Source organism: Pogoniulus pusillus, chromosome 6 (assembly GCF_015220805.1).
Source record: "Pogoniulus pusillus isolate bPogPus1 chromosome 6, bPogPus1.pri, whole genome shotgun sequence".
Classification (NCBI taxonomy): Eukaryota; Metazoa; Chordata; class Aves; order Piciformes; family Lybiidae; genus Pogoniulus; species Pogoniulus pusillus.
In genome coordinates, this window is record NC_087269.1 from 9,083,745 (window position 1) to 9,097,557 (window position 13,813).

At 41.5% G+C, this 13,813-nt stretch overlaps 1 protein-coding gene across 4 annotated transcripts in view; it reads right to left on the minus strand.

Annotated features, from left to right (window-relative positions):
- VTI1A (vesicle transport through interaction with t-SNAREs 1A) overlaps positions 1-13,813 on the minus strand; it is a 303,668-nt gene that overhangs the window by 108,902 nt on the left and 180,953 nt on the right. For all 4 annotated transcript variants that reach the window (XM_064144392.1, XM_064144393.1, XM_064144394.1 and 1 more), the window contains one exon: positions 4,298-4,368. In XM_064144392.1, the coding sequence (XP_064000462.1) occupies positions 4,298-4,368 (71 nt within the window). The remainder of the gene's footprint in view (positions 1-4,297; positions 4,369-13,813) is intronic.

Genomic DNA, 13,813 nt, shown 5'->3' on the forward strand with positions numbered 1-13,813 from the left:
ATTGAGTGCACCCTCAGCAAGTTTGCCTGCACCACCAAGCTGTGTGGTGCAGCTGATACGCTGGAGGGAAGGGATCCATCCAGAGGACCTTGACAGGCTGGAGAGGTGGGCCCAAGCCAACCTTATGAAGTTAAACAAAGACCAAGAGCAAGGTCCTGCATCTGGGTTGAGCAATCCCAAGTACCAATATAGGCTGGGCAGTGACTGGCTTGAGAGCAGCTCCTGGGAGAGCAATTTGGGGGCGCTGGTAGATGAGAAGCTCAATTTGAGCCATCATGTTGACGCCCAGAAAGCCAACCAGATCCTGGGCTGCATCAAGAGAAATGTGGCCAGCAGGTTGAGGGAGGTGATTCTCTCCCTCTAGTCTGGTGAGACCCCACTTGGACTACTGGGTCCAGTTCTAGAACACCTATTACAAGAAGGATATGGACATGCTGGAGTGTGTCCAGAGAAGGGCCACAAGAGGGCTGGAGCTGCTCTCCTACGGAGAGAGTTGGGGCTGTTCAGTCTGGAGAAGAGAAGGCTCCTAGGAGACCTTACTGTGGCCTTCCAGTATCTGAAGGGGACCTATAGAAAAGCTGATGAGGGACTTGTTAGGATGTCAAGTAGTGATAGGACTAGGAGGAACAGAGAAAAACTAGAAATGGGTAGATTCAGATTGGATGTTAAGAAGTTATTCACCATGAGGTTGGTGAGACACTGGAACAGGTTGTCCAGGGAGGTGGTAGAAACCCCATCCCTGGAGATCTCTAAGGATAGGCTGAATGAGGCTCTGAGCACCTGATCTAATCTGAGGTGTCCCTGCCCATGGCAGGTGGGTTGGAACTAGGTGATCTTTGAGGTCTCTTCTAATCCCGACAGTTCTATGATTCATATCAAAAACAAGCAATTGCTTCTATCATTCTTTGAAAGGTATTAAATTTTCCTTTTTATTTTTGTGTTTATTAGTCTTCCACAAAATGATGTCTAGTAACGATGCGTACAGGAAGAATGGAGTAACAATCCTGTTGCCTCTTTTGCTACTGATAGCTGAAAGGGAGGCATCTTTGGACTTTTTAGAGGTCTTGCAAGCAGTGGGATGTCAACATCTACTATAAATAACACAATGAATGGCAGTAATGAAATAGAAGGGAACGGAGTTTATAACTTTCCTCAAAACACAGCTGTGTGTACATACATAAAAACATTCTTTTTCTTCTGAAAGCTGAGTATTTACCTCTTTATTATTAAATCAGATTAAAGGGATTACCTGACTCAATGACTTCTTTAGTATAAGAAACTTTGGTGTCAAAGACAAAATGTATCCTGTGTAATAAATCCATCAAAACAGCAAAACTGTGAAGGAAAATGGCAGTCTTCCAAAGACAAATCACCCTCACCATAACAAACCACTATTAGATGTTGAATATATCCATAGCAGCAATATAAAAACCAGTTTCTACTCTGAAGCTCAACTTTACAAATATTAGCAGCCAGATTTAATACTTATTACTGAAATCAGTAGTTACCATTAATGACACAACCTTTTATGCATAAGTTTTCTTCTTGTTATTGAAGAATTATTAAGGAAATACCAAGCAGAAGCCAAGACTGGACAACACTGAGATTTGCTCTTAGCAATATCACATGCAGTGGGAAGGTTTTCACTCACTCTCAAATCCCTGGAATGTTGTGCTATGATGGAACAAATATGAGCATTATATTCCAGGGAGGCCATTCTCTCACTTTTAACTGATTCACCTAGACAATTCATGCTCTAGAAAAGCAGTTTAGCCCAGTTTGACACAAGTAACAGAAGAAAAAAGGTCACATTTTTTAAAAGGCTCATTAAAAAGCCAACTTATTTTCTATGCTAGAAGGGAATCTGAAGTACAAATGTATGCTTTACATTGGTCTTTTATTATTCATAAAGATGCATTTAACACTTGGGGCTTCTCCTTCCTTTTCACAGAAAAGTAACTCTCTTGTTTTTACCACTACATGTTTGATCCTAACTTTCCTCTCTTGCTGAAGGTTTCCACCTGACAGCTAGAAACAGTACTGATAGTTAGGAAGGGAAAGCTGAATCTTAGTGGTTTGACAAACTCCTCTAAGCAAGACGACCTCATATTTCTACGATAAAAAAAAATCCTCAACAGAAAGAAATGTTAAAAGAGAAACAAACACATACACACATTGTTCGAAGATCTCTAGCTACCTCCCAAGAGAACACTGAAAAACCCACCTTTTCTTCCTGCACTGGCAGAAAAAAACAACACAAAGAGTTTCATACTGCAGGTTTTTATTGAAAACTGAAATATCTGATTGTAGCTCTTCCATTGTTTTAGTTTGTTAGTTTTGTTTTTACCAATACCTGTACTGCAGAAGTCATGTAAACCTGTTGAATGACTTAGGATGGCACTGCCCAGTTTCACAGAACTGCTTCAGTGAAAACATTTTAACATATGCTTTGATATCAGCAATGGCAAATCTACACAGTACTTAAGAAAGCTTTTAAAAAAAAGAGTAAGAAAGGAAGATGAATGAGATGCTGATATTGATATCTTGCCTGACTTTGACATTTTAATGTGAGGTTTCCTAAAAATGCTGCATTTTCTAGTGTCCTGTGTGTAACCTATCTGGCTTGTAGCAGAACTTTTATCCCACCTCTTTGGCTTTAAAAAAAAGAAATGAAAAAAGTTTACTCTGCAGACAGGAAAATTCTTTTAGGTAAATTTAACCACATTAGAGAGACATGAACTCATTTAAACTTTGCTTGTGAGACCATCAACTGACCATCGCAACTCAAGTTGACATTTGACTTTCAGAAGTTTGTTCCCTGGCTAATAATAATCCCAGCCATTCAGTGCAAAGCTACTGTGCACTGACAGAGCTTCCTCTGTCTAGAAACATGTCCAGAAAATGGAAAACTATCCAAGTTATCCAAGATCACCCCTGACTATACATCTGGGCATGACAGATCTGAATTCCATAAGCAAAGTATTTTAAGTAGCACATTATAAAAGCTTGGAGTTTGAGATCTTCAGTTTGTGACAGATCTTTCACTGCCCAGTGGTGGGATGTACTTTCCTAGAATATTCTTCTTCTTTTGAATCTTGCTTCTTGAACCTTACAAGTTTCACTATTACAGAAGTTTGCTCTTCAAGTGGAAAGCACAGTAAAGAAATACAAGCCATGTGTACACATAGTCATTTGAACTATATTCTCTCTTTTTCTTTCCAGAGGATTTTTAGGGTCAGCACAAAGAGATACACACTACTCATTTCCATTGCTGAGGTTTTACCTGTCCAGCTAGAAACAGAAAACCATCTCACACTCAGCAGTAACGTGAAGAGTGGAGGTGAAACAAGACATAAAGATGCCTGAGGAACACTTGGTAAATGCTCACAATCCTTACCTGTACTTAATGATTTAGCTATACTTGTTTTAGAGTAGCTAATGCACAAGACTTCAGGTAGCAACTGGTACAATGGACAGAAAATACCTCATTAAAGTTGTCATATGACGCTTTACCAATCGAAGCTCTCCAGGTAAAGAAACTCTCTGGGATGCAAAAAGAAGTTTTTTAAGTGGCATTGGTCAGCTAGAGGCCTCTAGGAGGACTTGGCTTTGGCAAAATTGGACACTCAAGAAACTATCTGATCAACATGTGATAGACAGCAATTCAGAGGTGTGGTCACTCCTGGTTCTGTGTGCAAAAACCAGAGTCAGAGAAGCAAATTTCCTAGAATGACATTCAAAGAAGCTGTATGTGTTGGATGGGCTTCTGAGCATCTCAATTAACTCTACAGAGTAGAATTGATCCCTATGGAGGCAACTTAAGCCTAAAATTACATAGATAACTTGACTGCAGTGACAGAGCTGCAGTACTTTTACACACAACTGCCTAAGGAGACAATCATTAGCATGTGCAGCTACAAAGAGTAAGGTTGATCAACTATTAGAAGCTCAGCCATGACACTGAACTCAGAGAGTCCAAGAAGTCATTGCAATGGACACTAAACCAAACTTTCTGTCTAAGGACAGAAACCTGCCCTAACTATGACATTAGTAACAGAAAGCTTGCTTCCAAAGGCAGATTTGGTGACTTCAGCCTGACTCATAGTAGGAGGGGCCTTGCAAGATTGTGCCCATGTAAAACATTTTTCAAATGCTTCATTGCAGAGGGTGACTGTTTTTCACAATAGCAGCTGATTCACATAAAACTGATCAATATGTTTGATCATTTTTGTACACACAGAGAACTTGCTCAAAGCAAAGAAAATCAGAGACATGCAATTATTATTATCAAACTTACCCTCTCCCGAGCACGCTGGATCTTTTCTCTGTCATGGCTGAGGTTTTCCAGCATCTCTTGTCCAATCTGCTCTGCATGAAAAAAAAAAACACAAACCAAAAATAAAATAGTGAAAAATATAGTTTATGACTGTAAGGCCTAAAAATTATAGATTAGATTGCAAAAATGTAGTATTTCATCCAGTTCTGGGCTCCCCAGTTCAAGCAGGACAGGGATCTACTTGAGAGAGTCCAATGGAGGGCTACAAGGATGATTAAGGGACTGGAACACTGCCTTATGAGGAAAGGCTGAGAGACATGGGGCTGCTTAGTCTGGAGAGGAGAAGATTGAGAAGGGATCTTATAAATGTATATATATATATATATATATATATATATACACACATGAGGGCTGGGGGTCAAGAAGGAAGGGTCAGCTTCTGCTCACTTGTGCCCTGTGATAGGACAAGGGGCAATGGATGGAAACTACAGTACAGGAAGTTCCATCTCAACATGAGGAAGAACTTCTTTACTGTAAGGATCACAGAACACTGGAACAGGCTCCCCAGAGAGGTTGTGAAGTCTTCTCTGGAAACTTTCAAGACCACTCTAGATGTGTTTCCTGTGCAACCTGTGCTAGATAATGTGGTCCTGCTCTGGCAGGGGGGTTGGACTTGTCTCCAGAAGTCCCTTCCAAACCCTCACATCCTGTGATCCTGCAATGGCATTTAATACACGTGACAGCCTCATCACTCCTAACTGCAGAGAGGAAGACACCATCACACTAAATTTGTTGAGCAACATAAAACTGAAGCAGTAACAACCAAAAGAGAAGCTGTCCCCCTGTAATTATTTGCGGTCACCTAGCCCTGGAAACTCACATCAGCTTTTGGTGCATGAAACAAAAACAAGAAGACTTTTAGGCTTGCTCTGAGTGCTCGTTGTTTGCACTCGATGCACACACTTTAATTTCACTCCTTGTCTATTAAAGGAAGTTTGGAAGCCTTTGCTAAATCACCAGCCATCCTTACACCTCTAAAGACTGGGAGAAGTCATACTAGAAGAAATCAACTCTGTGCCTCTCAGCAGTTACTAACAACACTTAAATAAAAGCTACTTCAGGTTAAGCCCAGTTGCAGGTGTCTGTTTTGCTCCACCGTGGATTATTTCTGGCAAGCCTAGAGATATGCTGTAATGGATCTCCTGACGTTTTCAATAGCAGACATATACATTAATCTAATGTCATCACCATTTGTTTACACAGGGGTTGTTTGCTTCTGCAGCTTTCTGCTGAACCAAAGATTGCAAAATTATAGCAGAGAGGCCTCAAGATACGGTACAAAGAAAACACAAGATGCCAAAACTTTACTCTTCAAACAGCTTCAGTTAAATGCTCCTCTAACACTGAAATTTAAGCAGCAAGTATAGAGAAGAGATTTTAATCTTCAAAGCTCTATAGAAACATTAAGAAACTCTCCCTGTATTTCCCTGAAGGAGAAAAATAAGTTAAATCATTCCCATTTTACAGGCACAAGGAACTGGAGCAGCTGTAGCTTGCCTCAGGACACACAACACGTGTGAGACAATCAGCATTTTTGTCCACATTCATTTAGGTTACTTAGCTTGCCAGAGATACACACCAAAACTGAGTAAAACTACAAAAAAAGGTTGTGGTTTTTTTTTTAATAGACAAAAAAAGTCATGCCTTGCTTTCCTTCTAGTAAATGAGTGGGATCTTAAAATGTAATTATTTGAAGAACTTCAAGAAAATTAATCATTAAGAATTGTTAGTAGAGCAAATGTGACTATTCTTTTGGTTTTTTTTTTAACAGATACAGTCCATTTTCAGGAAACAAAACCCAATCACCTCAAACTTAAAAAAAAATGAGCTGAACATTCCACCCCCCCTTCCCCAAATTAATTTAGCAGGAAGTATACACTCTGCCAGATAAAGTTGAAGGAAATTCATCACATATATATTTCCCTATCTGTTGCCAAGTACAGTACAAGTAAGATAAATATTTCCTCAGATATCTGACCACAAATTGACATCCTCATTATGCTATCTTGTCCCTCTTGGCTTGCTGCTCTTTACTTTTAGCTGTATATACAATGCCTCCCAAAGGTGAAATGTGGTAAGATATGTGGCTATTGAGTTAAAGCTGTAAGGTGCACTACAGCCACACACGTGGTAGCCTAAGAAGAGAGCTTTGCCTGTGTTTCCATGCCAAAGGACTTACTCGATGAAACTATACCCAGCTTATTCCTCATCAAAGCACCCAAAATACCATTAATACCCAAACACATGCATGCATTCTAGGGAGAAAAAACAAGGCAAAATCCTCTAAAATAAAATCAACAAATTCCTAACCCAGTAGCATGAGGTGAAACGATAACATGCATTTTACTGGCAAAACAATCATACCTACATTTGCACAGACATAAAGGAAGGTGAGGAGTAGATTCTCCTTCATTGCAATGACTACAAATGGCTAAAATGGCAAAGTGTCTCACAAAGCTCAGGAAATATCTTTATAGGAAACGGTTCTATTTTTATTACATCAATTTTAAGCACGTTACTGTGTGGGGTTTGTTGTGGTTTTGGGTTGGTTTTTTTTTTTTTTCATCTTCTTCCTGTCACTGGCAAGTTCACACTCTTAGCTTTTTATAATGATTGAGTTTATTTTCCAACCATCAATGTGACAGCAGCATCAACTGTAAGTGAGGGTAAAATACCATCACTTTGACGAATAGTGTATTTCCCTCTCATTGTCAATGACTGAAGACATCAATAAATAAGGAAGGAGAGCATGTCAGCCAGAATATCACAGAATGAATTGTTGATATGACACTTAGGGATTAAACCTTCAGCCATGAAGTTCAACCTAGCAGAGGGGTCTGAGAACTGAGATAGTTGCATTTCTTCCTAGCAGCCTCTACAGATAAATAATTGGATGGATCATCAATTTTACAGGAGCAGCTTTACTCTACACGCACTTTGGTTGATGATCTTTGGCCTTTTTTGGGCTAAAACAACAACAGAAGTCGAACAAAGAGACACAACAGAGGTAACATAATCTGACAATAAGTTTGCAAACCTTTATCCATAGATCCTCTTCATATGGCCACTCTGTGCAGCAAGTTCATTGATGACAGAGTGTGGTGGAGGGTCACACACAGGCCCCAAATGGCCGTGTTTACAATCTATTCATGCCCGGACATGTTGTCCCCCCAGAAGGTGTTGCCCTGCCCAAACTTGGGGAAAACAAGTTAAGGGGGACAAAGGCACACAATAGCACTGGCCTGACCTGCTTGAAGGTTGAAGTAAACAGGTTATGTAAGCTTACACACCTAGGGTGGGATCTACCTGAGCCCTCTCCATATTTGGGGGCACCAGACTTGTGGATTTCACCTTATTTGGTACGTTTGGGCCTGCTGCCAGACCCTTATTGGGTAGAATTGTGGCCAAGGACCATCAATCTCGGGGTCAGACCTCATAAAAGGGACAATTCAGTGTTCCTGCCACCCTCCTCCACCCACTGCTTCCAGCCGCTTTTGGGGCCACCGCCGCTGCACGATTCTGACCCAGGGCGCTTCTCATCGGCCCAGGGAAAATTCGGCTAAGGCGCTCCCGGCCAGCCGCCGCCCCAGCCCGCCCTTCCCAGCCTGACCGTGCCCGTGGAGCCTTCAGACAGCGCGGCCCAATAACCCCTGAACGGAACTGAACTATTCAGACCCACGAGGGTCAACAACGTGGCTTTGCCGCACGTATCTGGGATCACCGAGACTGACTCCAGCCAGCGAGTAACTGAGCAAACTCGACTTAACCCAGCATAGGCTGTCAGTAACTGTACCCGTGGCCTCTTTATTTATGCCACAGAACTCTCTAGCTAAACCTCTCCCTAACCTTTGCCAAACCCCTGAGTTTTTGCTGTAGATAGACATTCTGTAATATAATTTCACAACCGCATACAAAGAACGTGTGTGGGGTAGTTGTAAATAAGTTTGGGGAAGGGGGCGATTCCTTCTGTATATAATATTAAATTATTTAAACCCTTTTAAACTCGGCCTCATATTTCATTCCCCCAAAACCCAGACAAACCCCTTCACAACACAGCGAAACTTGATCTTCAGCTCAGCCCCGGCAGGCCCAGGAGCCAGATGAACTGCCCCTCAACAGGCCCAGTGGCGTAGACAGAAATGAGCTGCCAGCCAAGGCCAGGAGAAGGCTGCTTTCCCCCACAACCCAAAGGATAACGGCAATACGCCCTTGTGGCCAAGAGAGACAATGGCAGCCCAGGGTGCATCAAAAAACCTGTGTCCAGCAGGGCTAGGGAGGTTCCTCTCCCTTTCTACTCTGCCCGGGTGAGACCACATCTGGAATACTGTGTCCAATTTTGGGCTCCCCAGTTCAGGAGAGACAACTACCTGAGGGGTGGTTGTGGCCAGGAGGAGGTTGCTCTCTTCTCTCAGGGGGCCAGCACCAGAACGAGAGGACACAGCCTCAAGCTGCATCAGGGGAGATTTAGGCTCAAGGTGAGGAGAAAGTTCTTCACTGAGAGAGTCATTGGACACTGGAATGGGCTGCCCGGGGAGGTGGTGGAGTCGCCGTCCCTGGGGCTGTTCAAGGCAGGATTGGACGTGGCACTTGGTGCCATGGTCTAGCCTTGAGCTCTGTGGTACAGGGTTGGACTTGATGATCTGTGAGGTCTCTTCCAACCCTGATGATACTGTGATACTGTGACCTGCTGGAGAGAGTCCAGAAAAGGGCCATGAGGATGATTAGTGGACTTGAACATCTCCCCTATGAAGAGAGATGGAGAAATCTGGGGCTGTTTAGCCTGGAGAAGAGAAGGCTGAGAGGGGATCTCATCAACGTGCACAAATATCTGAGGGGTGGGTGTCAAGTGGATGGGGCCAATTTCTTTCTGGTGATGAGCAGCAATAAGACAAGGAGCAACAGCTACAAACTGGAACACAGAAGGTTTCACCTCAACATGATGAGAAACTTCTTTACAGTGAGGGTGATGGAGCCCTGGAACAGGCTGCCCAGAGAGGTTGCAGAGTCTCCTTCTCTGAAGACATTCCAAACCCACCTGCATGCATTCCTGTTGCAAACTACCCTAGAGAACCCTGCCTTGGCGGGGGGGTGGACTTGATCTTTGGAGATCCCTTCCAACCTCTGATGTTCTGTGATTCTGTGTGCGTGTTGGGAGAAGAGAGACTAGAATTGGCTGTGCACTCCCTTAAATAAGGAGATATAGGAACCTCCTTTATCTCCCCTTAAGTAGGGAGATATAGGAACACTGAGCCTCCCTCTGGGACAGACTGCCCATCCCCCCTTGGACTCTCTAGTCGCTGGAGGTTTTCCTTTATTGTTATACCAATCAACCCTAAATTTCCCTTAACCTACAATATTGTGAAAACCTTTCTTCAGGATTCCAATCGGAATCTCCTCAGGAATAACTAGTACTCATTGCCCTTTGTCATTTCCCCATCTTTTTCCATGTGTACAAGAGCAGACATATGGTCTTCAGCTTCTATACTGAGTTTGCTATGGGTTAGAGTGGCTCCCTCCCCCAATAACTTACTGCAAATCTCTCCCAGAGAGAGAAAATTCACTGCAACTCAGGATTTGGAAAATCAGAAAATGAAATTGTATTTCTACAGTTAAACTAACTATAACAGTATAGACAAAACAAACTGACACAGAATACAGCAACCTTAGAGGAGGTGGTGATGGAGTAAAGCAGCAAAGCAGTGAAGCAGCAGCCAAAACAGTGGCAGGGGGAGATAGCAGTGAGCACAGCAAGTGGCAAGGGGAGATACAAGCTGTGCTTCCAGGCATAAAGTTTTCCATGCTCCAGTGAAATTATATTAACTTACCCATTGTTGCTATTTTATAGTCTATTCCTGGCATGTCCACCTCTTCTCTCAGAGACTCCAGTACATTTCTATTTTACCTAAGTTTCTCTGTTCCTAATTTTTAAGTTCAAGCTAGAAATCTAGCTCAGCCAACAGATTGCTCCTAACAATCCTTTCCGTTCCTGAATATGCCCTTTTGAATTTGCCTGTAACCTCCATGCTGTATTTATTACATGCACAATTCATAATTAATACATGTTCCTCAAAGCTCAATTTTTAATGCCCATACATATGTCAAGGATGCAAAACAAGTTGTGCTTAATTGGGTTTTATTTTCCCTTTTTTTTTTTGCCTCCAGTCATTTAAGTATTTATTTACTTTATCAGCTAAACTGATTCTGAAGGAGTTTTTTTATAATCATTCAAGTCAATAATACCTTTTTTTATTTCCTCCTCAAGAATGACTAATATATTCACTCAAGAGACAGGGATGATATGGAATGAGCCTCTCTAGGTTTTTGGATAAACAAACACACATTTTTATGAATGTTGAAGACAAAGTCATCTGTTTTCTTTTCATTTTTCTTAGAAAAATACATTTTCCTAAGAGGCAACAGGTATCTTGATATGGTTTTCAATGTAAAAAGCAAAACACATCAAAATCCTCAAACAAACCACACACATCAAAAAAAAATGACCCCCCAAAACCAAAATGCTTAAAACCAACCAAATGGTAGAGAGGGTGCCTGGAAGTAACATTTGTCCAATCCCATCATACATACAATGCATGTGTCTGAGTTATGTAATGAGAGATGGGAACAGACAAACTAAGTTACACTTTGAAAAGCAGAAGATCACATTAAAAATCAAAGTGTCTGTTCTACAGAATGGTGAAATAAACTCAAAGAACCACTGAAAGAAGGCATTGGAGTAGAAGTGGAGAATGCTTCCACTGTGAGACCCTCAGCCTTGCCTACTGAATAAAGCCATTTTGGGAGCACAATTCTGTGTTGCCTCAGCACGCAGACACCGAATGCTCTGAAGACATAGCTAAAGCTTATGGGAGAAGAGCTATGCTGACACAGGCACAAACTCAGTAAACATATTTAAGGCTGGGACACTTATTTTCCAAAAGTCACTCCATTTTTGGACAGGCTAAATGTTTGGCTTTTAGGAGACTGAGAGAGAGAAATCACCCACAGCAGTTTCTGGAGAAAAAAATGCTAGAAAGGCACTAAATGTGAGCTGTTCAGAGGTGACAGCAAGCAGATTTACAAACTTGGAAAATGTATGTTGCAGGACTTAAAAGAATTCAGGGCTGAGTCAAATGCTTTATGCTTCTAACAGCAGAAAGTTAATAAAGAAAGTGCTGACATCTTTAATGTAGGGACACAGGTAAAAGTCCTATAATTTTACAAGTTCACAGTTGATATATACTTACAGTGAACAGCCAATATAATTAGAGACAGGAGGATTTAGATCATTAAAGTCATTAAACGTCGAGTACAGGTTAATACAGATAAATGGAGGATAATATAATGGCTATAAGCCAACAGAGAGAAAATTTGTAGAGCATTAACAGAACAACTCTCACATTTCACTGGTGCTCAAATGCCTCAAGAATCTGCCAGAGAAAAGTTAATCTGTGTGCTGTTAAGTGGTCACTTAACACAATAAAATAAAAATCAGCTACATGCTGTAGGGACTGCTTGGCTTCTTCAGGAGAAGCAAATGCTGTACAGGCAGAAAGGGTAGTGACAATCAGCAGCATGCCTTGAGGACATTCAATACTTCCAGAGCTGTCACAAGTTCAGTTACAAAAGAGGATAAAAGAATTCACCCAATCTCACTGTGAAAGCAAAAAAACCACCTAAAAATACCTCCCGATCCTCCAAAGCCCAAGATGTCCACCAAGCTTAAAACACAAGCATTTTTCAAATGAAAAAGGTCCCTATAAGCTATCATGGATGTTCATGAAATTATTTTCATTGGCCAGCAGCAAAAGGGGTCTGCTGATCTTGAGGTCAGGGAAACCAGAAAGAAAAACATCCAGAACACCTAATCAGAATTCAGGCTTTGTGTTTTGTTCAAAATAAGGAAGAAAAAGTATTTCAGGAAGATGCCACATGCCTTTAAGAACAAACCAGGAGCATTTAATAACCAACACCTCCCACAGTCCAGGCCTATGCCGTCCTTCCCCAGGAAAAAACAAAAAGGCAGATGAATTAGAAAAAAATAGCAAAAAGACAGGAGAAAGATGATATATGACAGACCTAGTAACTTCACCTCCAGCAGCCTTTTCTTTTTCTGAGGTTTCATACCTTTTCTGAAATCCTAACTTACATCAATCTGCTGGTATAAAACTACTCGTTTCTCACTAACTGATGCATTTTTTTTCTGTCTACTCCCATCACCCATCTATCTGAGCTCCTTTACTAACATCCTCACAGCAATATTCACAGGAGGTGGCAGACTTTGATTCTCCTGAGCGCTTGTCTACATTGAAGTCCAGCCATTGTTCTAGCCATGCACCAGCTCGGCAATGCTCATCTGCTCCAAATTCCTCCCTTTACATCTTCTTTCCCCGCTGCTCTTCCTTCAACTAAGTTCTAAAGAACAAGAAATCTTTGCTTAGTGCATCAATAAGTAAACAACTTGCTACCCTCGTTTCAATCGCTTATGTAAGTGAAGTTGAGAATCAACCCTCATACCCTATTACTTTAAATGCTGTCAGGTTGGAAGAAGTCTCTGCTTGCTCAGAGCTTGGTTTAGGGAGCGAATGCTGCTTCATTACAATGCTGCCAATCTCAGACTTTCTTGCAAGTGATTTAGTAGGTGAGAGTATTGCCAATCCTGATTGCATCTAAATTAAATTGGAGAAGCATATTCTCTAAAACTTGACCCGCAAATCATCACTCAATTAAAACCAACTCCAAACAGGACTGAGGTGACACAACAATAATCCTTTGGTTCATCTAACTAAGGCTGGATTCATAGTCCAAAATTAATAGAAAATGGTACACTATCTACCAGTTTTGTTATAAACTCAAGGCAGTGTAAATAATTGCTTTGCATTCTGTAGCACTGGTTATTTAAAAAACTAAAACTGTGTAGGCAGAGAGTTGGCAACTTAGACTCTTGCATTCAGCATTTGTAAAGTTGGCCCCACCTCTATAGTTGACTTGTCTGGTCTCTTCTCACAGGTAAGTAGCGATAGAGCAAGAGGGATCAGCCTCAAGCTGTGACTGATTAGTTCAGACTAGATATTAGGAAAAACGTTTCCCCAGAAAGAGTGTTCAGGCACTGGAATGGGCTGCTCAGGGAGGTGGTTGAGCCATCAAACCTGGATGTGTTTAAAAATCATCTTGATGAGGTGCTTGGGCACATGGCTTAGAGTGCACCTTGTAGAGTAGGGTTATCAATTGGACTTGGTGATCCTGAGGGTCTTTTCCAACATGAATGTTTCTCTGATTCTGTGACTTATCCTTAACGCAATAAATACACTTCAAGACACAGAGCTGAGCACAAAACAGATGAGACATCCTATCAGCTAACCAGCAAAGAGAGAACAAAACTACATTAGGCTTTCAAAAGAGAAGAAACTGTTTTGAAACGTTGAAATATGCTTTAAAATTGATGTGTGCGGCAAAATATTTTTTTCAAACTTATTTAAC